This window comes from Taurulus bubalis (genome assembly GCF_910589615.1).
Source record: "Taurulus bubalis genome assembly, chromosome: 3".
Lineage (NCBI taxonomy): Eukaryota > Metazoa > Chordata > Actinopteri > Perciformes > Cottidae > Taurulus > Taurulus bubalis.
In genome coordinates, this window is record NC_136591.1 from 10426346 (window position 1) to 10450775 (window position 24430).

Genomic DNA, 24430 nt, shown 5'->3' on the forward strand with positions numbered 1-24430 from the left:
GGAGGCCTATTAATCTTCCCAAAGCCTCAAAAAGCAGAGGAGCCAGCGTGGGCCCCTGAGTCGGGTGCCTGGGGCCCACAGACAGGGGCCCTCGGCAGGCTCCGCGGGGTCAATCTTGGCCCTCGATCAAATAGGCGGGGGCGGGGCAAGGGCACAGGACGCTGTACCTGTGCCCTTTGGCAGATGCCAGGCTGAGGCGTGCTCCGGGGAGAGGTGAGAGGATCAGTCCTGGTGCTGCTGGCCTTCACCGACATCAATCAGGAAGTGGCTGCTGTGTTTCCATCATTAAAGAGGAGATAGATGGAATATAATCTGAAAGCGGTGCAGCTTCTCTCTCTGGCGTTGAGTAAGCACTCGAGTGAATAAGCAACACCTGTGGCATCACTTTTGCCTTGACTGTTTTCTTTGTTCAAATTATCATCTGGAGACATCATTTTGAGGACCAGTTTGATCTCTTGATACATGAAGCGACACCACCTGACAGCACAACAAATACACTGTGGATGTGTGCTCGTTAATGAGAAAATATTGATGCACAATAGGATGGTATAATATTTTTCAGTCTTTTGTCGGATCTCAATAGGACAAAAATGATCTTGTCCCAATGGGGAAGAGTGTGTATTACATACTTTAATTAAAAAAACAGCCCTAATGCAGTGGTACTATTAGGTGTATATCACCATTTTAAGGATAATTGTGATTTATATAATGGGATCGTCTGTCTGCTTATCTGCTACACATTTGGCAGACTTTCATTGAAATGTGTTTATGTATTGAACGCCTAATATCTTATTGCTCTGTAACATAGCGCTCTATTCATGAGCGTAAATTGTCCCTCAGTGGTTGGTCAGACAAAAAAATGTCTCCACCACTGTGTGTTCCAAAAACTATTAAAAACACATCAATGAGCCACACTGTTGCACTGAGTGACACGCTCCTTCACTATAATGAACAAGGGCACTGCCTTTTATTTGTCAAACCAACATACACCAGCCTGCTGCGGTAGACACCCACAAGCAATACGTGTATTCATCCACAGCGGGAAATAGTCCCCAAACAAACGTCCTTTACTTCTGTTTGAGTAAGGTTTGCTAAAAACGGAAGATTCAGTCTTTTGTTTTATAAATTAAACTATACATTTGTGAGCCTTAAAGATATATAAATACACCTATAAAAATAACTACGTTGGAAAATATATGTGTTGATATATAAAAAAATATATTGAACCTTCTACTTTACACATGTATATAATATGAATAATATGTTAAGCCTTTATGGAACAAATATTTCATAATAACACACACAGGAGCAGGTAGAATGAGACTAGAGCTGTTGTGTAGACACAATAGAGTTTGTGTTAACATTAGTCAGCAATAAATGACGGTGCCAATATACGACAAAGCAAAAGGTGCAGCAACACCATCAGGACACAATTCACACCGAATCTCAAAATCATTGGAGGCTCTTATACAGCTTAATAATGAATTAATGCAATTATAAAAGCACATATGCAAGGTTCAAAAGGTTTATTTTGAAATACAATTAATTCCAGAAACATATCGCACTCTTTAATAATATCATTCTAACATAGTAGTAATGTAATATGATTATTTCAATGCCCTCGTACTGGTAAGCATTCTTTTATGGAGAAATACCAGTTTTCTACCAGTCCCAAGGGTGCAGTTTTGAATTCAACACAGACCTTTGACCTTTGTGGAGGAGGTTACAGGAAACCAGGGTTTCACCTCTTAGCTCAAAAAAGAATCACATTGTTCATTTTATCTACATCCATTAACCATTTCAAAGCGATGTGTGTATAAAGGAGTCACTCTCGGAGATATAGGCAAGGTGCTGCCCTCTTTGAGAGAGATTTCCAAACCCTCGGAATAAATCTGAATTTAAGAAGCGAGAAGACTGCAACTCCGTGCACTCGAGTCGTTTATCAACAGAACAACTGCGGTTTAAAATCTTGTGTTTTAACATCTTACTCCCAGGATATGAACAGAGGTTTGCTCCTATATCTTTCCAGTTTACTCAAGTCCTCTTTCAAATATAATACGTTTTTTCCAGTCATATCGTCTTAAAAAAGTTTGTGTTTCGCATGTTTTTTTGTTGTTATTTTGACACGAGCCAATGTTTTTTAAATCAAAAACAATAATTAAGTTTCCTGAACTGTTAACGTTATTCAGCAGCAGCAGCAGCAGCAAACTCGTTTACCTTCACATCGTCCAAAAGCGAAACCATAAAATGATCCTGTTATCGTGTTAAAGCTTCAGCATCCTTCCGCTGGGTCTATTGCCCCCTAAACAAACAGAGCTCGCTCTGGCTTTTCACTGTGTGTAAGGACTTGTCAGAATGGATGCACCCCGCTGTGGCTGCTGCTCTTTTCACCCCACAGCCTGCGAGGACCGAACAGAGCTCCACTGTGCCTCAGCGGACATTGAAATTCCCCCGACGTTTGTACAGTGAATTCCATTTCCGAGCCTTTTGATTCATACTTTTTTTTTCCTCCCCTTCTTCTCTTTTTTGCTGTGAAGTACCTTTTTGTCCCCAGTTTGAACTTTCGGTGAAGAATTACCCTGCAAATGGAGGTTTTGGGGGTCAGACCAAATGGGTGGAGGGAATGACTTGAGAAGGAAGGGAAACTATGAAGAATAATGGGAAGCAATGATTAAGGAAACACATTAAAGAAGGTCTCTACAAACGAGGGCTGCTTCTGTTCAGCAGGTTACGAGGAGTGGGCTGTTTACATAAGTGCAAATAGATAATCACACTTCCTAAAAGTGGCTTACACTGATTCGAATTGCAACAATTGATGAGGTGCCTGGAAAATGTTGTTTTAATTAACGTTTTAAAAATCCAACATGTTAGTTGAGTCTCAGAAACCCTATTTTTTCTTATTTTATTAACTTGTATTAGCAGTAATCCTCGCTTGCTGTTGGTCGACGCATACTTAATCTAATTAGTGGCTAAAAAAAGGAAGTGAAGGTCAACATGGCCCATTCTTCCTCGATCCAGCACCCTACAGTCTGGCCGCTCAATGTCTCCATAGCCAATCGAAGGTGTCCACATTGACCAGGGGGGTCAGCTCAGAACAGCTTGTTCTCATCGCGGCGAGGCTCATCTGTACTGTATGCGGGTTGTGGATTAGTGGATGAAAGAATGCCACTGACTGTGAAATTGCCTGATTTTTATCGGGGATGTTGGGGAGCAGCTGTGCACAATCCTCTGCCCTAATCCTGGGGTCGGAGAAAGGACCGAGCAGGAAGGGGAGGTGTGTATGTGAGTTATTGCCTTCCTGTGTGTGTGTGTGTGTGTGTGTGTGTGTGTGTGTGTGTGTGTGTGTGTGTGTGTGTGTGTGTGTGTGTGTGTGTGTTGCATGCATGCCATGGTGTATAATGGAGAAGTTCTGAATGGTTGTGTTAATGCATGCTTCTTCAGTAGACTAGTTATCCCCGATAGGTTATCCCAGTGTTTGCACTCTCTTGAGTGTTTTTTGCAGCAGTGTGGAACCGGCGGAGTCCAGCAGCGATGCAGCAAGGATTCAGCAGACGACTGAGGCGAAGGCTCGGCTTTTCATGTTTCAATTGGTAGAGGCCATCTCCAGTTAAGAACTGTGTCATAACAGCATTATTGATGCGTTGACTGTATAATCCTGTCTCTCCACTATCTGACCAAGCCTGCTGCTGGAATAGAGAGGAAGGAGAAATCCAACGGGGCTGTTTGTAAAGGTTTAAACAGACATTTTAAAATCTTCCATCCACTGTTGAATGGAAACTAAAAGTTACACTTGTTTTTTTTTATATGGTTTAAATGTGTAGTATAAAAAGTGGTAATTTATAGTGACCAATGCACATACAATTACCACCAACTCTCCAGATACCCTCAGGTTTTAGCATATTTCAGCTAATTGTTTTGGGTTTAGCGGACTTTACAGGCTACTCCTTTCTAAAATGTTAGCCATAACAACATTATAAGGTGATTTGATGTGTCAATATTTCGTTTTACAGCTTGGTCTTCTGCCTATCAAGTGACAAAAACTATGTTAAAGTGTTTTAAGCTGAGTTCCAATCAAAACACTGACTCGTACTGAAGACATTGGAAGGTATTCAAATGTTTCCCTTAATTATCAAATCATCATCATTAAAAGTATTCCAGTATTCAATATTTTACGTAATCACACAACAAAAGACATCCTTCACATTGCTCATTACCATTAAGATGTATTTGTTGTAAAATCTTACAAATTATAGATGGATTATTTTTTTTACCTACAGGACTTTTTGCTGCAGCACATCAGTCAAACACATTTACTGTGTAGAAAGAGTCAGTTTGGTCAACCAAATTATATTCCAATTATAGTTTGGATGTGGATATATACAGTACGGGGTTTTGAAAAACAGTGAATCTTTGATCCCTCGTCTTTGATGTGGCGCTGCCCACATATAGAAGCATGTTTTGTGTGGGCGACACATGCCTGTGAAGCGCTCCATCTATCTGCTTGTCTCTCTGCGACTGGGGAAATCATTCCTTGTGGCGACGCTCAGATGTTTGTATACAGGATGAATCGAGGCCTATCTCGGTGGCCATGCCTGACGCACGGGCTGAAATGTACTCAGCAGGTGACAGGCAAACATATGCCTCAAATGCCATGGGGTCCTGAAGCCGGATCATCTCCAAAGGCTAACTGGCAGGTCTAAGTAGGGACGGCATTAATACATATTATTCACAAAGAGCATGATTGAACAGAAAAATGTGCCCGGCGTGTACCCAGCTGCTTTGTTGGCACATGCTATGCCTGGGCTTCAAGACTGAGCTTGGATTTAGCCATGCATTCACTGAATTCCCCATGCAGCTCTTATTCATTCATTCAGGCACAGGCTGGGCTGCACCAACAAACTGGTATCTGTGTGTGTGTGTGTGTGTGTGTGTGTGTGTGTGTGTGTGTGTGTGTGTGTGTGTGTGTGTGTGTGTGAGAGAGAGAGAGAGACAGACTGTGTGCATGTGTGCCAATGCCTGAAAACTTTGGTAAATCATAGCAAATTCTGACTTTTGACAAGTATATACAGGAAGTGGTTATTATTCAGTAATTCAATGGATGCGATTTAAAAAGGCCTCTTTATTACTTATTTGATTATTCTAAAGCTGTTTGTCACACACAGATGCCTGCAATGTGGCAGCTGAGCAGAATGAATTTTCCCAGGAAAATTAAGCCTTTGACCTTTAATTTTACAGTCACTTGCCGTTACAGCACCCCTCTGTGGATATTTCTATTCATCCCAGCGAGCTGCGTTCATAACAGTTTTACAGTTTTCATTTCATTTCAATTATACTTGATGAGCAGATTTGATTTGACACGTCTTGGCTGATGCAAACCAAAATTAAACATTTGCAACCAGGCTCAGAGAAGAAGCACCGCGTTGATGTTCTCACCTGCTGCATGAATATTGTTGTTATGATACTTTTACATTCATAAACATGTATGGATCGCTTCTTGCTTTTTTTAACCACAGCTTGTCCCGAAGCCATCAGTAGGTCAGCAGGGGCGTCTGGGCTTGACAGATGTCTTTGGTTGCTTCACACAGTGAGTGTGATGGATATATTTAGAGGAACAGCGCCCTCTAGAGGCAAAGGTATGAAGGCTTCGTCAGGCCAAATGGAATATTGCTCCACAGACTCATGAAAACATATCACACCTTACAGTATTTTTTTAAACCTTTTTTATTTATTTGTTAACTGTGTGAAGAATGCATTAACAACATGTATTACAATTGTAGTTGCTGCATTATTGCCAATATGGTGACATTGAATTCAATGTGTCAGAAATAGTCTTCAATTGAAAAGTGACAAGATTATTGTTGACATGGAACACTTTTCATGAGACATTTTATAAAGAGTCATAACAAAGATGTACATTTGCTTACAAAGGTAATTCACACATATTGTACATTACTGTATGTAGTGTTATTTTTTCTTTTCTTTATTTTTTTTTAACTCAAGCCAGAATTAGTAAACCTTTTAAGAGATAATAAAAGCTGAAACATAGTAGGAATATAGTAGAAAATATGTATATACTGTATATAAAAACAAAATCTGTCTTTACTCGTATTACTTTGAAATACAAAACTTTGAAAAAATGATAGATTGTGTATTCAAACATTAAACTGGTAAAACAACTGGTGGGAGAATAGATTCTCTGTAGAGTGATGGAACCTGCAAATATAGAAAATGTGACCATTCATAAGCTAAAATAAAGTTTAGTTGAAATTATTAAAACTAGATCCATAGATTTCATTCTTACCTTCACCATTTGTCACCTTTCGAGAAGAAATCCGACTGCAAAACAATTCAGATGGACACTGGTTTGTTGGCATTATATTGCTTTACAGTAACTTCATGTAAAGTCAGTATCATGTAAATGTAGCACGTGTATGCTAAGTTCTGCCAAGCCAAAGCAAACTCACATGCCGTCCTTTAATTGGCTTGCTGTAAACCTCAGACTCCGCCTCTTGGCTTCCCCTTCGACTTTCACTCCCTGTAACACCAGGAGGAAAATTACCCAACATGCACAGCTGAACAGAGATGTGTTCAGTAAAAGAAAAATAAGAGAGTCCCAGTGAAAATCACTCTATCAAAACAGGGCGCTGGGGACTTGATTAAATAACACTTCCCCAAGGATTAATTCCCCACCACTGCAACTGGGACTGGAGGAACTACAAAGGCATGCGAGCAGGTTTTTCTCCATGCAAACCGAGGTACATTTTCAAAAAGACTCACTTGGCGTGTGATGAATGATGTTGATTTTATCTCGTGGGGAGAGAAGAGTTTCTGAGCCATTTACAGTATACAGTTTAATACTGTAAGGGGACTTCTTGTCCCGGCTTTAACGGCGCGGCACATTATTTATTTTGAAGTTGAAGTTCCAGGAAAGCTGCGGCCCTGTGGAGCCTCACTGTGATGACAGCACAGCTTAACCCTCACATCCAGGATGGAGGGATATTTACCGTAGACGCCGCCGCTGTCCTCTCTGCTGTTGACGATTCTGGCTCCCAGATGACTCAACTCCTCCTGCAGAGACAAAGTTCAGTGCTTTAGTATGAGACCAATGCATAAGACATCCACTTATTTAAAAATGATGAGATTTCCATAAATGTTGTTATGTTTCCACAGGCTGAGCAAAGGAATGAATCAAAGTTTTACACTCTGCGCATACATCGTTTAGCACTTTCATGGAGGTTCGCTGGAAAACTGCAATTAATGTCTAAATATGCACCAACTACAGAAGGATGAATGCATTAATATTTACATATTTACATACTTATTCATACACAGCAGACCAATAGATCTGGTGAATTTTAATATAAAAATAAATATTAAATACATTTACCCTTGAAGCTTCCCACATTTGTTTTCTGTTTTATCACAAAAAGAGGAAACAGAATCAATACTGCACAAAGCATGCAATGACAAAAGTCCTAAATATCAATAAAAATGTTCGTGGAAAGAATAATGCATTCTTCTTTCCTCTCCCGTTAACCGTCTTGACTCCTGTAGGGTCCAATCCCTACAACCACTACTCCCCTAACTGTTACAGTATAAGTATGACTTATATTGATGCACCAGGAACAATTTAATAATATTTATCACTTTTGGGGTTTTTTTTGTGTCATTGGTAAGTTACTCAAGTAAAAGATATGATTACTTAATCTCACATTCCATTTGTGCATTTAAAGCAATCATTCAGATTGTCGAAAAAACACACATTAACCTGCTTCTTCTAAACGTCATTGTTTCACAATAACATTTGAGAATAACGATATGTCTGATAAGTCATTTTGACTTAAGTGTAAATATTGAAATCTATGATGGCTAAATTTCTCACTGTTTTTCTCCTACAGTAATGTTGCACGATGTGTTCCATGAAAAAAGGTCTGTTACGACAGCTGGAGGTCCAGCACTTCACTGTAATTTAACATTCATTTCAGTCTGTTGTCATGGCGACATCATTTTTTTTGTAGGTGTATTTTTGTACCTTCTGTCATTTGTCTTGTCTGACTCTTCTAACAACTCCTGCCATTCCTTCTCCCCCCAGCAGGGGTCCTCGCTCATTCCCCAACCACCTGATCATCACCTGCCTGCACACTTGCCTCTCATTCCCCCAATCAGCCACTTGGTGTAGTACTGGCCCGCCTCCAGCTTGGTCTTGTTTTTTTAAAAGCAAGCCACAATTACACCTTTAAAGCTTAAATGTTCTGCTTACAGGTAGATACATAATCACTGGAGTCTTTGGCTGACCGAGGAAACAGACAGATAAGTTGACCAGTGAGTTGTTGTTGTTTTGGGCCATCAAACAGAAGCTTAAAACAAAACAAAAAAAACAGCTCTTCACCGCCATCTCTCCTCTCTGCGGAGCCATCACTGTGGTTTCATGAGCAGCCATTTTCTTTCCTCTTAGGTACATTCGACTGTACCCTCGTGCTCTCCTGTGAGTGGAGTGCTTTGCTGCTTGGCATGGACCGAGCAACAGATGGTTATAGTTTTATTCAGGTTCGGTCCAGCATGCTCATTCATTCCAAGTCCAGTGTGGGTGCGATCACAGTGTGCGATAGTCCCCAAACCTGCTGGACGGCGTCCATGCCCCTCTGAGCCCGCTGCCATTTGCTGAAGCGCTCCAGGGCCCCGTCCACAGTGAGTGAACCCGTCTTCACCCTCTGCTGGAGCTCAATGAGCTGCAGCATGCCATTTGTCTGGTTTGGCACAAAGGTATCATAGGCGGAGGAGACGCTGGCCACCCGCCCGCACGCTGCAATGAGCAACAACACAATGAAAACATCATAAACAGACATATAAAAAAGACAACAGAATAATCACCACACAAGTGAGGACAAGTGAGCAAACAGGATCTCATTATGTAACATCATAAATGTAACAGTTTCTTTCTGTGACCGAAATAAGACAAGACGGGGGCATAAAGCCTCTCCAGATGGCAGACTGTGATTTTGCTCTCCACATCTGGAGAGTCAGGGAGTCGTGACGGTGGAAGGTAATGTTCTGGGTGACTGTGATGATCTTTGGACCCGTCGCTCAGTGCCGCCGACATTACAGCAAAGCAGAAAAAGGGCTTTGTATCTCTGTGGGTGCTCAATAGCAGAAGCAGCTCTTTTACATTTAGATTTTATGTGAGAGAGACCCACATGTATTAGATAACACGTCATGCTTTGTTATTTGAATTATTCAAAGGACCCAGCAGGTAATTCTACCAAGTTGTCAATCACAAGAGAGAAGTCAGCTAGAATCATCGGCACGGTAAAAGTCCTGCTGTTGTGAGAAATCAATTCATGACATTTTGGAGACAGTACACATAGCAAACAGACATACATGCAACTGCCTATTGTACTGTAGCTATAGGGGCCTTGTGTATTTTTGCTCTAAAATTATGGCTGCAACTGTCTTTTTGAAGCGTCTGTGCATTAATATGCAGATTAAAACTCCTCGTGGTTAAGAAGCATGCTGTAATGTCCACCATTGTTGCCGTCATACCCTGCTCTTTTTCCGGCTACCTCTCAACTGTACCCTGTCTTATTAAAAAAGGTATTTGTTATAGAATTACTTAAGGCTTTCATCATTTTAGAGACTAAAAGTCAGAACATGTCTCTGCTGCTGCAATATTGACTATTCTTGTCATAAACTGTCTCTTATGAGCTCTTCAACTTTATGCAGGTGCATTACTACATTGCTGGAGTGACTCTTTAATTGATCTGTTGCCCATATTACCTGAATCTCACCTTGTTTAGTGAGAAGTGAATACGGGTCAGCATCGCCCTGCGGGGCCATCTTCTTCTGGAACACTGTAAAACACAGAGCAGCTTGCAATAACTAATATTACATAACATTTACTGTATTTAGGAAGCATATCATAAAACATTTTTTTTTCTTATTTTTAAAGATAATTTTCTTAGTGACATTACCCTCGCTGAAAACATTGCAAGGCTGATTTTACAAATTTCTACAAAAGATGTATGCACCTGCATTTCAACAATTCTTCCACAAGATGGCGCCAGAAACTTACAAACAACATATTGCGTTGACTGGCAAGTATGAACAGCCAGCAGAAAACAAACATCCTGTCAATCTAAATGTTTCAGAAAATACCAATTTAATTGAATCTAAACGCCTGTGAAATTACATTCATCCGTGTTTTTCATTCCGGAGCTTCAATTGGTTCCTCTCAGAGAAAGACGCACACATTCAGCTCTGGATTGAATTAAACGCCCTGAATGGTGATGCTTTTGGTTTGCTTGTGAGCTCTCAGAATGAAAGGCTACACTGTTTAGCTGTCAGAGGGCGGAGGAGCTGTGGCTGCATGACCAACGCTGGATTAAAATTCAACATCCACACCCTGAAAGATAATCCCACCTCTGACCATTTCCTCCATGACAGCGTCTCTCCTTTCCACTCCATGTTCAAACACAGCTTGCCCCAAACACAGGCCTGGCTTTGTGGCTCAGTTAAAAATGAAAACGTGAGTGGAGCACAGCTGAGGGGCAGATCGACATGACTGTAGCGTGTACTCTCCGTGTAGTTTACATGTCGAGCAATGCCACAATTTCAGTCACATTTCAGTATTTTAGTCTCATTGAGCTCGAGACGGCGCTAACAACAGAAAAAAACCCTCATTATTTCCACTTGCGCAGTGGTCTCCAATAACTGGCTCCTCGCCTAATCCTCCACCAAGCCCCATCTCTCTATTCTCACATCTTTCACCGTGGCAGCGGGCGTGAGCAGCAGAATGTGATCCCTGTGCAGTTTTGAAGCTCCACTGTCTCAATAGATGGAAACCTCAAAATCCCTCTCCTTTCTCGCGTGCACTCTGGGGACAAGGACGATGGAAAACATGTGTAATGACTTATTCTGGCTGACTTGGCCTTGGTCTGGCCAAGATTGGTTGCAGATGGCAGGACGGTAGTTCCCTCTCGGTTACTGAGGAGACGGGTGCATGCGGGGAGTTCAGTGGCGCACGCCGCTTCTCTCCTGCCTTATAGGCCCCATCGGGGAGAATAAGCTGCATAATGGAGACAGGGCGCCTGTTGTGTCGTTTAAAATCATGTTTGTGCGTTTTGAATATGCAAGTGATGGTTAGTGGGGGACGAGTGTAATATTATCTGTGGGAATAACAATTAATTGTGGAAGCATGCGTGCGTGTTTGTATTTGCAAGATGCAAGAAGGAGGTCGCAGCAGTTTGAATGATTCATAAGCCTTAATAATACCAGTCATTTTTGGATGTTTAATCTTAATGAAATATTCACGCAGCTGATATTGAACAGTTAGAGACTGTGGGCTTTCTCTTCCCTCACTTTTGTTTGTTTTTCAGGGGGTTCGGGTGCCATGTTCTTGTGGTTTATGGGATCAAAACAAACAGCACTGCAAAAAAAACAAAAAAAAAACATCTCGACTATCAACAGCAATGCACATTCCAGGCACCTCCTCCCTCCCACATGCTCTCCCAAACTCCCCCTTCATAAACTGTGCATGACTGTGCAAATCATGTCTATCATGTCTGTGATTTGGAAGAAAACAGCGGGCAGGGGATGCAACAGAAGACTCCCAAGTTACCTTTGGTGATGTAAGGGGTGTTGTCCTCCTTCACGTGGGTGATCTCAGGCCGAGGCGTGGGCGCCGGTGGGCGACTGGCTATGTCCACGGTTATTGCAGAGTTCAGGATGATGGTGTCATATTCATCATTCACCTCCAGTGGCGCATAGAGATCCTCATCCTCCCCCTCCTCGTGCCCTCCTTGTTGCTCTTTTTGTAGGTGTGTGGTGGAAGGAGTCCCTAATGCACAAAGTGTTTACTGCACTGTTGCACCGAGTGTGGCGCTGGAGTTCTGCATGCTGCTTTTGCTGCTGTTCACAGCTAATCGGAAGCACGGCTATATGCTGTGCCCATCAGCAAGGGGAAAAATATTCAGTGCTCGGAGATGAACAGCAACCCAGCATACAGATGGGATGGAATAACACAAAAATATAATAACGCCATTACCAGCTTTCCTTTGTCCTCCTTCCACTTCCCATCAATCCTTCACTCACCTGCAGCGCACATCTTTTCGTACACATTGGCATCACCATTGTCCCCGTCTGAACTGAATATATTCTGCAATAACAGAGCATGAAGAGATGCATTTTATGCCTCATCCAAATCACAAAGAAGCAGCTCAATAGAGGCAATTCAGAACTCAAGGAAAGACATGTATAATATGGTATGTTGAAGCTGGGCATTTGCTATGTAAGGTTTTTTTTTGTGCATGCATGTTTGACCAATCTTCATACAACGCAGGTTGATTTTGTATGTAAATCTCTCCATGCCATGCTCACTAAATCCAGCTCATTCTCCCCTGTGTCCTCCTCCAGACGTAGAATAAGAAAAGCATTAAGCTCCGTCACACCATATAGGCCGATATCTGTCTCCATGCCATGCTTTATTATGCAGTGTTTTCATGTCAGATGTGACAAACGTCGAGACTCTTAATTGAGGTTTCTCTCTGCATCTGTTTGGACATGATTCGTGGAAAAGCAATTTCAGGGCTATATTGCAGGAATGGGAGAGGTTGCTGTACGTTAGCCCTGCCTGCTGCTGGATAACTGAGAGCAGTTTTCCCCTCTGACAGCGAAGCTGTTGCGGAGTCGGCCTATTTGCTAATAGCATGCTGAGGGACAGACAGAGCTATGATCAGGGTAATTATGAAATCAGACAATCTTCCCCTTTCAGTCCAAACATATCATTTAGTGAGCAATTCAAGATCCGTGGCTTGATATTTAGACTGCATCTGCAATTAGATTGAGATACGACTATCAGTTAACTGCTGCATTTCAACTTCTGATAGAAATGTGAAGAACTGAAGAGTTGCATCATTCATTTTGAAATGACTCATATAGTGAAAAGCTGCCTTCTTAGAGTCCTTTTTAAGGAAATGTAATACAACTTAATTGTACAATGTACATAACACTTTTTGCACTAATCACCAAAGTGTACGCTGTATATATTTTCAATCAAGTTAACTATAATTACAATGTATTAATGGGGATGTATTGTGAAAAACTCCCCTTTTCCCTCCACATGCGTATACATTTGAGTATCTGGAGTTCCTATACCAACCCACTAACTGAAATAAGAAAACCCACTCAGTTCTTTAGTGGACTGCCTTGATCAAAAAACATGTGATTCAACAAGACATTTAGATTTGACTCCCCTTCCTATGTCACAAGCAGACTCATTAGAATATACCGCTGTGTTTTTTCCGTTAAACACAACATTAAAGTGTGACCCTGAGATATATATATATATATATATATATATATATATATATATATATATATATATATATATATATATATATATGGTTGTTATTTTTTAATAACAATCTCAGTCAGTAATATAAATAAGAGCATATAGTATGAGATACAGCTCACTTTGATCAAGATGTCCTCCATATAACCCGTCACGCTCTGTGTGCAGTTTCCAAGCAACACAGCCACTCATGACTCAATTACAATATTACACCATTCCTACTACTGCAAGCTACTGATTGGTTGCCATGAATGCATTACTTAACAGTGGTGGTTCATATCAAGCCCAACAGATAGAAAGGACGGGTTAATTACCACCACAGCTTGAACATTGAATTATAATAGTTGAATGCTGTGAGCACAATGTGGTATTTTTAGAGATAATTTCTGGACAGGGGAGAGGAATTTATTTACTAACCACCGATGCTGAATCATTTTACAGATGTCTGAAACTGCAGGAGCCCCAGAGCATTCCACACAAATTCACTTTCACCGCCGCGATACAAGCAACAGTGCTTCAGACAAAACAGCAGGCAGGATTGTGTTGGAGAGGGAGCAAATCTCAAGTCAATCTAGTGCAAGATAAGGAGCAGAAATCTGTTTGCAGCAGCTGAAACGGTCAAGCTGGCTAGTCTGGGCTCTCAGTGCCGGCATGACATTGTGGTTCCAGGATAACAATGTTGTGTTTATGGCAGATTGTCGAGTATCAACACTTAACTTCAGTGACGTTCAGACAAAATCTGTGCAACTTGTGCTTTGGCGAGGAAAAAATAACAAGTGGTCAACTCAGCAGGCAACTCAACACTTGAAACTAGGTTTACTCCGTAGTGTGTTATCTTTCATAGTTTTCTCTCTATGTCTCATAGTGGGCTATCATAACAAGACTACACGGCATGCTAGCAGCTCCTTGACGCTGTACTAGTGATGCTATGAGCAAAATGCTAATGCCAATATGCTCACAATGATAATGCTAACATGCTGGGGTTTAGCAGACGATGGTAACCCAATGCCGACTAATTATTTAGCATCACAGCATTTGCTAATTAGCACTGAACACAAAGAACAGCTGCACCACAAATGTAATGTCAACCTCGTGGTTGGGAAAGGGAAAAAGTCAGAGGGCCACCAAATGTTTGTTGGATTCTTCATCTAGGAACCATGAATGTCTCTTTAATATTTTGAGACAATCCATTGACTAGATATTTTAATCTGGAACAAAGCAATGGACCGACATGGCCATTCATAAAGCAACTCTGCTGGCAAAGCTAAAGACTCAAAGTAGTTGCATAAACTGTTATTTTTCAACGAGCTTAGTCCTGCGATTCATTTGCAACATATAGCTTTGAGGGATGAAAACTGTATACAACTGTATAATTCAAATGATAAACAAATCTGCAAAATTTGCCTGAAATGATGCATAGTCACTGACCAAACAAACATAAACATGCAAAATGGGGCCAGTGGACTCCCGGGATTAGCATGTGCAGTCACCTCATTTGTCTATCCTGCATTGGATGAGAGGGTCACGGCAGGCAGCGCGTAAACCGCTCTTTTGAGGACGATACAGTTGCAAGCTAATTTGTATTTATCGAGCCCCGCTAGGATACGCTATGCGTGAGGGCACACAGCGGAGTCCATCTAAATGCCAAGTGACCCAGTATTAAAATATTAAATGAGGACAATGTGTGTTTGTGTTAGTAATTACGATGAGCAGGCACATTGCAGTCTGTGGACATAAACATTGCAGATAATAGCGTTTTCTATATTTATATTCTAGTTATGCTCCCCCTGAATAATTTAGCTTTCCCCTCCGGAGCGGTTCACAGCTAATTAACAAAGAAGTGTGGTGCCAGGGCAGACTCGTGGATCGGATGCAGGGCCTGTGAGTGATTCAGCCCGTGTATGAAGCAGGGGACCGATCCGTCTCGGGTTTATTGACAGAGTTCTGCTGCACTGACACCCAAATCACTGATGCATCGTGGTTTGATTAATTGGAGGTGGGGGAAACACTGCAGATGAGTTAATGAAACTGCCATGCAAAAAGAAATAAAAGAAAGGAGCAATAACCAAACCCCACGCCACATACGTCCTCTCATACTTCCTCTAACACGCCACACAAGCGCAGTATGCTTGTAGTTTTTGCCGTTAAGATACATTTTAATTACTCTCCAAGGAGACCCGCAAATGTCAGTTGCGTGTGCATGTCTAATCTGTCTGTTATGTTACATCTATCGGCTTGTTGAAGTCCCCGTGGGGAGACCTCTGTTTGACTCTACCACTCCCCTGTCAGCTCAGCCGACTCACTGCCGACTCACTGCAAGCACTTTGACTCGCTGGAGCAAACTGATCAAACCTCGCACCATCTGCAGTCACTCTCAATTAGCAGCGTTGCTAGGGGGATAAATACATTTGCAACAGCTGTTGGAGTGTCTAAATTTCCCTCGAGGGGCTATACTGTAGGTTGATCTAAGCCATGAGAGAAAGTTAAAAGTTGTCAGTATTATTAGGGAAGACAGTAGTAGAGATTTTCATATGAATGAGCATAATGTCAGTTCCCAATTGACAAGTAGCTTATGCAACTGCTGATACAAGCTTTCAAGGGAAGCATTTTCCTCCGAGTGCTGCAATTTGAGGTACTTGTACTTGAAATATTTGAAGTGCAGTATTTAAAATCCACTACCTTATTTATGACCGGTACAGTATACTTAGACTTAGAGGAATACGATTGCATGTACAAAACATGACACAGTGCTTTAGATGAAACTACGCAACAGCATGCTGCACGCTGACCTTTCGTGTTAGCACCTGTAGCCAGTTAGCTTAGCTTTGCAGAAAGACTGGAAACGGGGGGACGGGACAGACTGTTTCTGTACAAAGATAACAAAAATCTTCCCGCAGCACCTATACACCTCAATAATTAACATGTTTTTCAAGCTTTGTGTTTGTTTTACAGCGGGTGGGTCACGTGCCAGACTATTTCCTGGGCAGAACCAGTGACTTCATTGAGTCTACCCTGATTGCCTGACAACCTCACGCTGAGGAAATAGTCTGGCACATAACCTCCCATAACACATTACGACCTCAAGTCGTTTACATTTCAGTTTTTGTGCAGATAAACAAATGAGATGTAAACAAATGTAAGTTTAATAGGGATCATTAGAGGGGATGCTTGATGGATGTGTCTGTGTCTAGTTCCAGGCTAGCTGTTTTAGCTCTATTCCAATACATACACGCAGGATCTGAGGAACCGCAAGTATTTTCTTCCCATAAAGAGAAAATGTTAATTTGCTTCTTGCATCGAGTGTAGTATTTGCAGCACGCACCAGAAATGACGTGTTGTTTTCGGCCTGCCATCTTTGCTCACGTTACACCACTGGGCACATGTCTTTCTTTTAATGATAACGTCCTCACTGCCTAGTGAAATTAGCATGGGTAAAAAAAACATGATGATCCTAGTGTCCTTCAGATTTATCAAACAAAGCGATGTGCATGCATGCAAAGGATCTATTACATTTGGATTGCTGCTTTTATGTTTCTCTCCACACAATGAAACCTGAGGTTGAAAAGGAACAGGCTCTTCATATTAACATGGGAAAATGGCAGCCATTACGCAAGAAAATCTTAACGTTAGTGGCTGCCATAATTGTCTGAATGTATGCAGACGACCTGCGCTCTGAGCCATTGTGCATGAATGAACAAACACAGGCTTTCGATTATCTGTGGGGGTGTTCCATTAGGAACCTCATAGGCCAAACATATTTAGGATGAGATGGAGGGGGGGTTTCCATCAATCCACCAACTGTGCCATGACCTGGATGTAAAGACACAAGATAGGAGGGAGTGAGGTCGCTCCATGACGTACTTTCCCTGCTTTCCACCTTTCTTTCCTTTTCATTCTGTGTATTATTGATAACCACTCACTCATAGTCCTAACGCTGTATTTCTGTTCGTGAGAGCATTCCTGGGTCCTTGCTTTCAGATTTCAAGAGCCGCGGTGCATGTGTTGTTTTCCTCAGCTGTTAGCAGGTAAAACTATGGAATTCCACTTCAGCCAGCTCTAGATGATGAATATTGTCATCGGGTGGATTTTATTAACTCACAAAGCACTGAGCATGTGAAGCTGTCATCGGATATTGGTATTTTGAGAAATGCATTCATTGTATGGAGGGTCAATAACGCTAATATAATATGTACTAGCATGCTGCAAGGACGCATAACAACTGGAGCAATGTGAAAATGAAAGAATAAACCCCTATTTGAGAGTAAATATGGAAGTAGTTACCAGTGTTTCCTTCAATAAGACGTGAAGCTCTGTGTGGCCTTGACTCTTGGCGATGTCAGTGGGTGTCTGTCCATGGCGGTTGACTGTGTGCAGCGCTCGCTCAGCACCTGGACACTGCAGGAGCAGGCTGGAGACACTCTTGAATCCATATTGGGCAGCAAAGTGGAGGAGCGATGGTACGTCTGCTTGGTGGAACTCTGATATGGATATGTGCCCGTTTTGATAAGGTTTGGAATTTATTCTTATTATTATTGATAAGAAAATCCCCACTAACCACTCACTTCTATAACTTGAAGTTGACCCGATGTGTGCAATCTAACACAATCGGGAGAGTTGAAGAAAGACCGCTTGGAGGCCCTTATTGACTTGTTTATCATGGGGAACATTTCCCTGTGCCCTTTTTTTGATTTAACAGAGTTAGGGATCAATCTTAGAAGCTGATGAAGCCATCAATCTGCCAAATAATGAGCCAAGAAATAATGGAAGGCATTATTTTCATGGTGGATAATGTGCATCTTGCAACAGGAACGCATTCTTACTGTGAAACTTATGTTCAGCCCACATTGTTGCATAAACACATGGTGGGAAAGGAACGAATCCAATTGACTTTCCACACAATTATAGACTGCATACTACTGGGTTTTGGGGGGTAGATTTTGCATCACTGCAATTCAATATTTTACAGAATACAAAAAATACAAATAAATTGTGATGAACTAAACTGTCAGCAGAGATTGTTATATCCCTGAACATTTAAGAATATTATCCCCGGTTGTTTTTTTCCCTCTGCGATGCTGAGCAGCAGATGTTATTTAATGTACAGTAAAGTTCTGACTAAGCAATCCCACAGTGTTGTACCTCTTCCAGGTGTGTTTTCACACTGCAGTCCCTGAAATCCTCTGCTAGGCATGCCCACCACCAACATGGAAGACAACCTCTGGTCCAGCTTCTCCACAGAGTACTCCTGCAGAGCCTGAAATCCAGAGAGACAGACGGGTCACAAGCTGGACACATATTGTGAAAGTCGGCACAAGAAAATTACCAACCAAACGTCCAACTAACGAAGCATTTAAAACAATGGATTTTCATGTTGAAGTACAGTCTATAGAGGCACAATAAAGATGCCAAGTTGAACATAACCAAATGCATCAGAGTCCATTGGTGTCAGTCCAGACTTTTTGTTTGAAATTCTCTTGGCAAATTCTTCTTTTGGCACTGCTCAAGTTTGCCTCTTCAGCAAAAGAGACCTAATCGAATCAAGTTTTCATGGCAGTGGGAAGGCTGAAACCTGCTGTCGCTTCATTTCCAGAGAGGAGATGGGAAACAGTGGGACACACACACACACACACACACACACACACACACACACCAGCATAACGATGCAGACTCAATTAATCTTCTGTTTTTCCGCATCTTTCTAATGACTTGAAGTGGATCGATTATCAGCAGTGTTTTGGGGCGGGAATCGACTAATTTTCTATTAGTGTATTGCATAACGATAAGTCACTAAGTAACATTCATAATGCCTTGGAAGAGTCCCTTTTATTGAGGGGGGGAGAGAATAGAACAGCATTCAAATGCACTTCCTAAATCAATGATTGATAGAGTCATTTGAATATATTTGCAAGTGTTGGAGTTGTAAAGGTTGAGGTATGCCCACTGCTTGTACAAGCAACTGAATATTGTAATATTGAGGTTTACTTTCTTTTTTAAGAAAGCAACATAATAAACAAAGTTTAGAAATAGTAATGTTCATCTTTATTACAGCGTTGCCATTGAAAGGTTTGGCCCTGTTGCCAACTGCAGTTGGCTGTTCTTCAGACTATGATTTCATACACAGAAAAAATGTGATATAACCCCTACTACCATCTAATAAAGCGTTACTCCGTTTAATATTGCACTGCCATAAAGTAGTGGGACTGACAAACGCACTGAAGAATGGTCAAAATCTAAAGTTTTTTGTCCCTGACATGGGTCAAGCTCGGAAAACATTTGATCCTACAATTACCATAATGCAACTCAATAGCATGTATTTGTTAACCTGCCTGGGAAGTACCCACATTTGAAAACAGCCCTTTATTGACTTTACCTGACACATGAAATCTACTGGGTCTGCTGCCCTTGCCAGAAGGGAGGCTACTTCCTCCATGTTGCTGTAGTACTGCAGCTGTGCCTTGCTCAGTGGCACCCCTCCACTGTACACGGTCACTCCTACATTCCCTGCTGGAAAATCTGCAATAGAAAACAATACAGAAACTGTACATGTGCCGGACAGAATACCTCAATATTTCATTGTATTATAATAATACACTCGTTTTTTCTTGTTATTTTGTTCACCTGGTGCATTGACACAAAGGATCCGCTCATTCCAGCACGCAGGCTTCACTCTCAGCGTCTGATTCTCACCAGTGAACTCAACCTCAGCGTCGCTGCCAGCCAACTCATTTTTCAACAGAATGAACACTTCCGTAGAGCTCTGCCAAAGAGACACTACAGTGAACTGCAATGCAGTAAATGCTAGAGACTCTTTATGAAAAAAAACCTGCTCCTACCCTGCATGGAACTCTGGCAGGAACGACCACAACGCTGGATTTGACACTTGACTGCATTTGTTCCGCTTTTTGCGTTGATCGCGATAGTTGACGTGTCAAGGGGTTGACATGTGCCGCTCCTGACACACCTACAAAAGATGGGATATTTACTGTAGCATCATACTGAATTGTGACACAGTGATATTAAATGGGTACCATAATAAGCAATCTGTTTTTAGCCATGCTACTGACGCGGCTATAGAGATGGCAATGTTGGCCAGGCGCCACTTTGGGCCTAACTGAACCATCTCGCCAACTAAAAGATGTACTGCCATGACATCTTACATTTAGGATCCTCAGAGGATGAATCCTATACCAACTTTAGTGATCCTCTGACGTTACCTTTAGCACCCCCGTGAAGGTTATAGTTAGCGGTTTACAGTACAACATTGATGTGAAATTTGATGCACGCATTCAAGTCTCCCTCAGTATGAAGTGTAATCACTTGGCGACTCCCTAAATTTTCATTGAGCTCCAATCCAAAAGTCAAAATTGAAATTGTTTATGACAAGTTATTAGCGGCAACAGAGCCACTAACATAGCTGTGTCGATTATTTGTTTTGTTATTTACAACAGCATTAGGTTAAATTACAACAAAATCCCGAACTCTACTATATATTATTATAACTGACATTTCTCCATCACTGTTGAGTTAGCTTTTTCAGGCTGTGATCAAAGAAACCAGTCATGAAGTGCCCTTTAAAAAAACACCCACCTGTCTGTTGCATGTGCCAACAAACAAACAGCATCATCCTGTATGAGTAGGGAAGGTACTTCTGGGATAAAATATAACCGTTTGTGGGATCCTGGCCTGAAGCACTTCACTGTATCAGTGCAATGAAGTGATGCAAAGTGCACTTGAATTTGCATAGCTCGCGAAGAGTATAGTCAGTGGTAGCCAAAGAGGAAAGACTGGCTATTTGCATCAGATGTTCCTCCTGCGCATACACACACACACACACCTGTCTAAATACAAGCCCCCCCTACTGCTTTATGATTTTATACAAATTGTGCAATTAGGAAAAACAGGGACAGAGGCAGAGGATAATGGACAGAGCAGATGAGGATGTCACAAAAGATGTCTCTGCGGCTGGTGCCTAAAAAATATTGGATGTTATTCAGCACACACAATTCACAGGAAGAAAAGTCAGTAAACAGGTTTCTCACAAATAATGAGCATTCTGTTCCCCTCGCATTTATAGCAGTGGAACGGCGAGGCCATGTGCATTTTTTTTCCTAAAGAAAGGACATGCTAAAGAGGGCGATAGTGTTCTGGATTCGCAGAGTGAGATGCACGCTGTGACTAAATTGAAATATTTTTTACTGTCACGCATTAGGATATTTCTGCTCACTATTCACATTATTATAATGATCATGATATGAGAGTTTCCGTGGTTAAAGTTAATTATGTTGGAAACTGCAGCAAATTCAAATTGGAGTGATTAAAATATGTAGAATACATAGAATACATATAGATGTTAGAGTTGTGGGGAAACTGAGGTGGGATTTGACACATCACTGGCTTCTGAAATAAGGTCAGGGACTTCCAGCTCCTTTCACCTCCTTTGATTTCATCCTAGGAGGTCCCCAATAAATTATACAAATAATTTAATTTTACAATTTTACAATTCTCCAGAACTTATTTTCTTTATAAGAGGTGGAATATTGTCAAAGCGCATACATTTTGCAATTTTACCTTCCTTTCTGTAGTGCAGCCAATATTAAATCATATCTAAAGCCAGAATCCTCTCACAGAAAATGTCATCAACAGGTGGTCAGTGATATTTGATGTTTTACTTTTTGGTGCCAACTCCCTACCTTTTCTCACAATATCAGTCACAGTGGCCAGGTACTCATGTGCATCTTGTTCACTGGAGACCAGCAGGCACTCATCGCCGTTCAGGGGCACCAGCTCCAGCAGTGGGGTCAGACTCTCCACCCCACAGAGCAGCACCACTACATGAGCTGCCGGACGCAGTACCCGGGCCAGGAAGAAGCGCCGCTTCTGGCACAGACCCTCCAGCATTCCTTTAGAAAGGATCAGGAGCTTGCAGGTATACTGGACCAGCCTGAGGAAGTCTTCCTGCCGACTGGACACTGTGGCGATGTCATAGCAGCAGATCCCAGCCTCTGAGATTGGACCAGTGAAGGCTGAATGCAGATAGGTGGCCCATTGCTCGGCCTCCGTCTCATAGATGATTAACAGCTCAGCTACAAGAGAAAGTATTTAAGTATTCTATTGGGAACCAAAACCAACATAATATACTAGCATAAGATAGCTAGAATAAAAGTGGCACCAAACTTTTATGCAACACTATCTTTGCCGTTACTCTCAGTGGAGCATTTTTAAATGTAACGTACACGTTTGAGGATGCTGTGAAATGGCTTTACCGTCATCACAAATCTTGCTGTTGCTGTTTTTTTACATTGTCATACACAAACCAAATCAACACTTTTCAATATTCTTTTCGAGATATTTTGTGCCAAAATGAATCACAATGAGCATTGCAATTAATCATGCAGTCGTATATTAAAGTGACGACTCGGTTTCGTAACCCCTGTAAAAAATGTGTAATGATTGAATAAAATAATCAACGCAAAAGGGATAGCTTACCTGTCTCGCTCATGGCTACAGGTCTGTTTGTCTGCAGGTCTCACTTCACAGTGACATGGAAAACAGCCCTGCTATTGTCAGGAGGAGCTCAGATAAGAGGGAGTTTCCGGCTACAACACGAACAAAGAAATGAGGCCGTTTTTTAAAGCAAAAGTGGTTTGGTGACAAGGAGTTTGCTCCATGTGATTTACTACAGCACTAGCTCCATGGCAAAGTAAATAAGGAACTGTCATGGTGGGGCAAAAAGACAATAAGGACCCAGACACAGATAGACAGTGTGAATTTTAATAAAAAAAGAGTGTAAGGGAGTCCACAAATGAATAACTGAGAAGACAAAAAAATACCATAAATAGGCAAAATTACACATGAATCAGGGAAACAATGTAAATCAGAAGAAGAAAAAAGGGGCGGGGCAGACAATCACAAAAGCAGGAAGTAAAGTAAGCAAAAGAGGCAGGGAAATTGAAAATCTAACAGGAAACTAATTAAATCCAAACCAATGTCTTGACAGTAATTGAATAATTGGAATTAAATGTACGTCATCCACGTGATCCCCTAACTGATTGTGTGGTTTGGACATCACAAGTCTTGTCTTTCAAATTTGTTTTGCTGTGAACATATATTGTGTACTGGCAATCAGCATGTTTTTCACGTTGCACGACGATGAGCCGAAAACAGCAAATAATAAACACAAAGGTTGCTGTCAAGCAAACATCAGGTAATTTGTAAGAGAAAAACTTGAGTACCCGACCTGACCGGCATTTAATTAAGTCTACAGAGCCATGGGTGCAAAGCAGAGCACTCGAGCCACAAGGTGTGTTAAAACTAATGATCTGGTGTGAATGTCTCCACTACAGGCAGAAATAAAAAGGCAGTGGGGTGTTCTGACCTACACACACACACACACACACACACACACACACACACACACACACACACACACACACACACACACACACACACACAGTCCATCATTGAGAGAAATGTTAAACTCAGGGCTTCATTAACTGCCTTCACCTGCCAAACAACTGACTCATACCACACCAGTGTCTCGCTAATAGCAGTTTGCCACCATTTATTCTCTCTGGGCAGCAGTGGGGTAACCAGAATTCACAACTGCAGAGGAAATGAGCAGGTGAGCGCTGAGGTCTCCTTCAGGCCAATCGCCTGGTGACTCACCAATGAAAGATCATTCTGCTCCATGCAGATGCACACACTTCTAACTCACTCACATTGTGTGTGTATGCCTATGATGTAACCACAAAGGCAGGATCCACAGGGAGTTGAACTGAGCAGATCACGTCCACTATAGCAGGCAATCATTTCAGCTACTTGTTCTATATAAACATGTAATGAATAAAATGTCCTCAAAGAGATATGCTGTTATCACTGTCAACAAACAAGACTGAAGCTGCAACTCTTATCCTGAGGGGGGCACTGGAGGAAAAGTATTCAAGCATCCAAAATAGAAAGATCAGCGTTTCAGTAAAACTATCGGGGTTCATCCTCAGGGAACTATGAAAGTCCAGAGCAAATTTAATTGAAATATGGCCTTGTGTTCTGGATATCGTTCTATCTTTATTATTTTTGAATGGCCCT

At 41.6% G+C, this 24430-nt stretch overlaps 1 protein-coding gene across 1 annotated transcript; it reads right to left on the reverse strand.

The window, feature by feature from the left end:
* Positions 1 to 6303: 6303 nt before the first annotated feature.
* On the reverse strand, positions 6304 to 22844 carry LOC306733955 (B-cell scaffold protein with ankyrin repeats-like; the record flags this gene model as incomplete). The annotated part of the gene is made up of 13 exons (XM_079215273.1): positions 6304 to 6336; positions 6465 to 6572; positions 6982 to 7068; positions 8619 to 8803; positions 9786 to 9848; positions 11615 to 11833; positions 12088 to 12151; positions 17627 to 17823; positions 18485 to 18599; positions 19716 to 19858; positions 19964 to 20116; positions 22036 to 22428; positions 22832 to 22844. The coding sequence occupies 13 exons, from the start codon at positions 22842 to 22844 to the stop codon at positions 6304 to 6306; spliced, it is 1773 nt and encodes a 590-aa protein (XP_079071399.1).
* Between the last annotated feature and the right edge of the window lie 1586 nt (positions 22845 to 24430).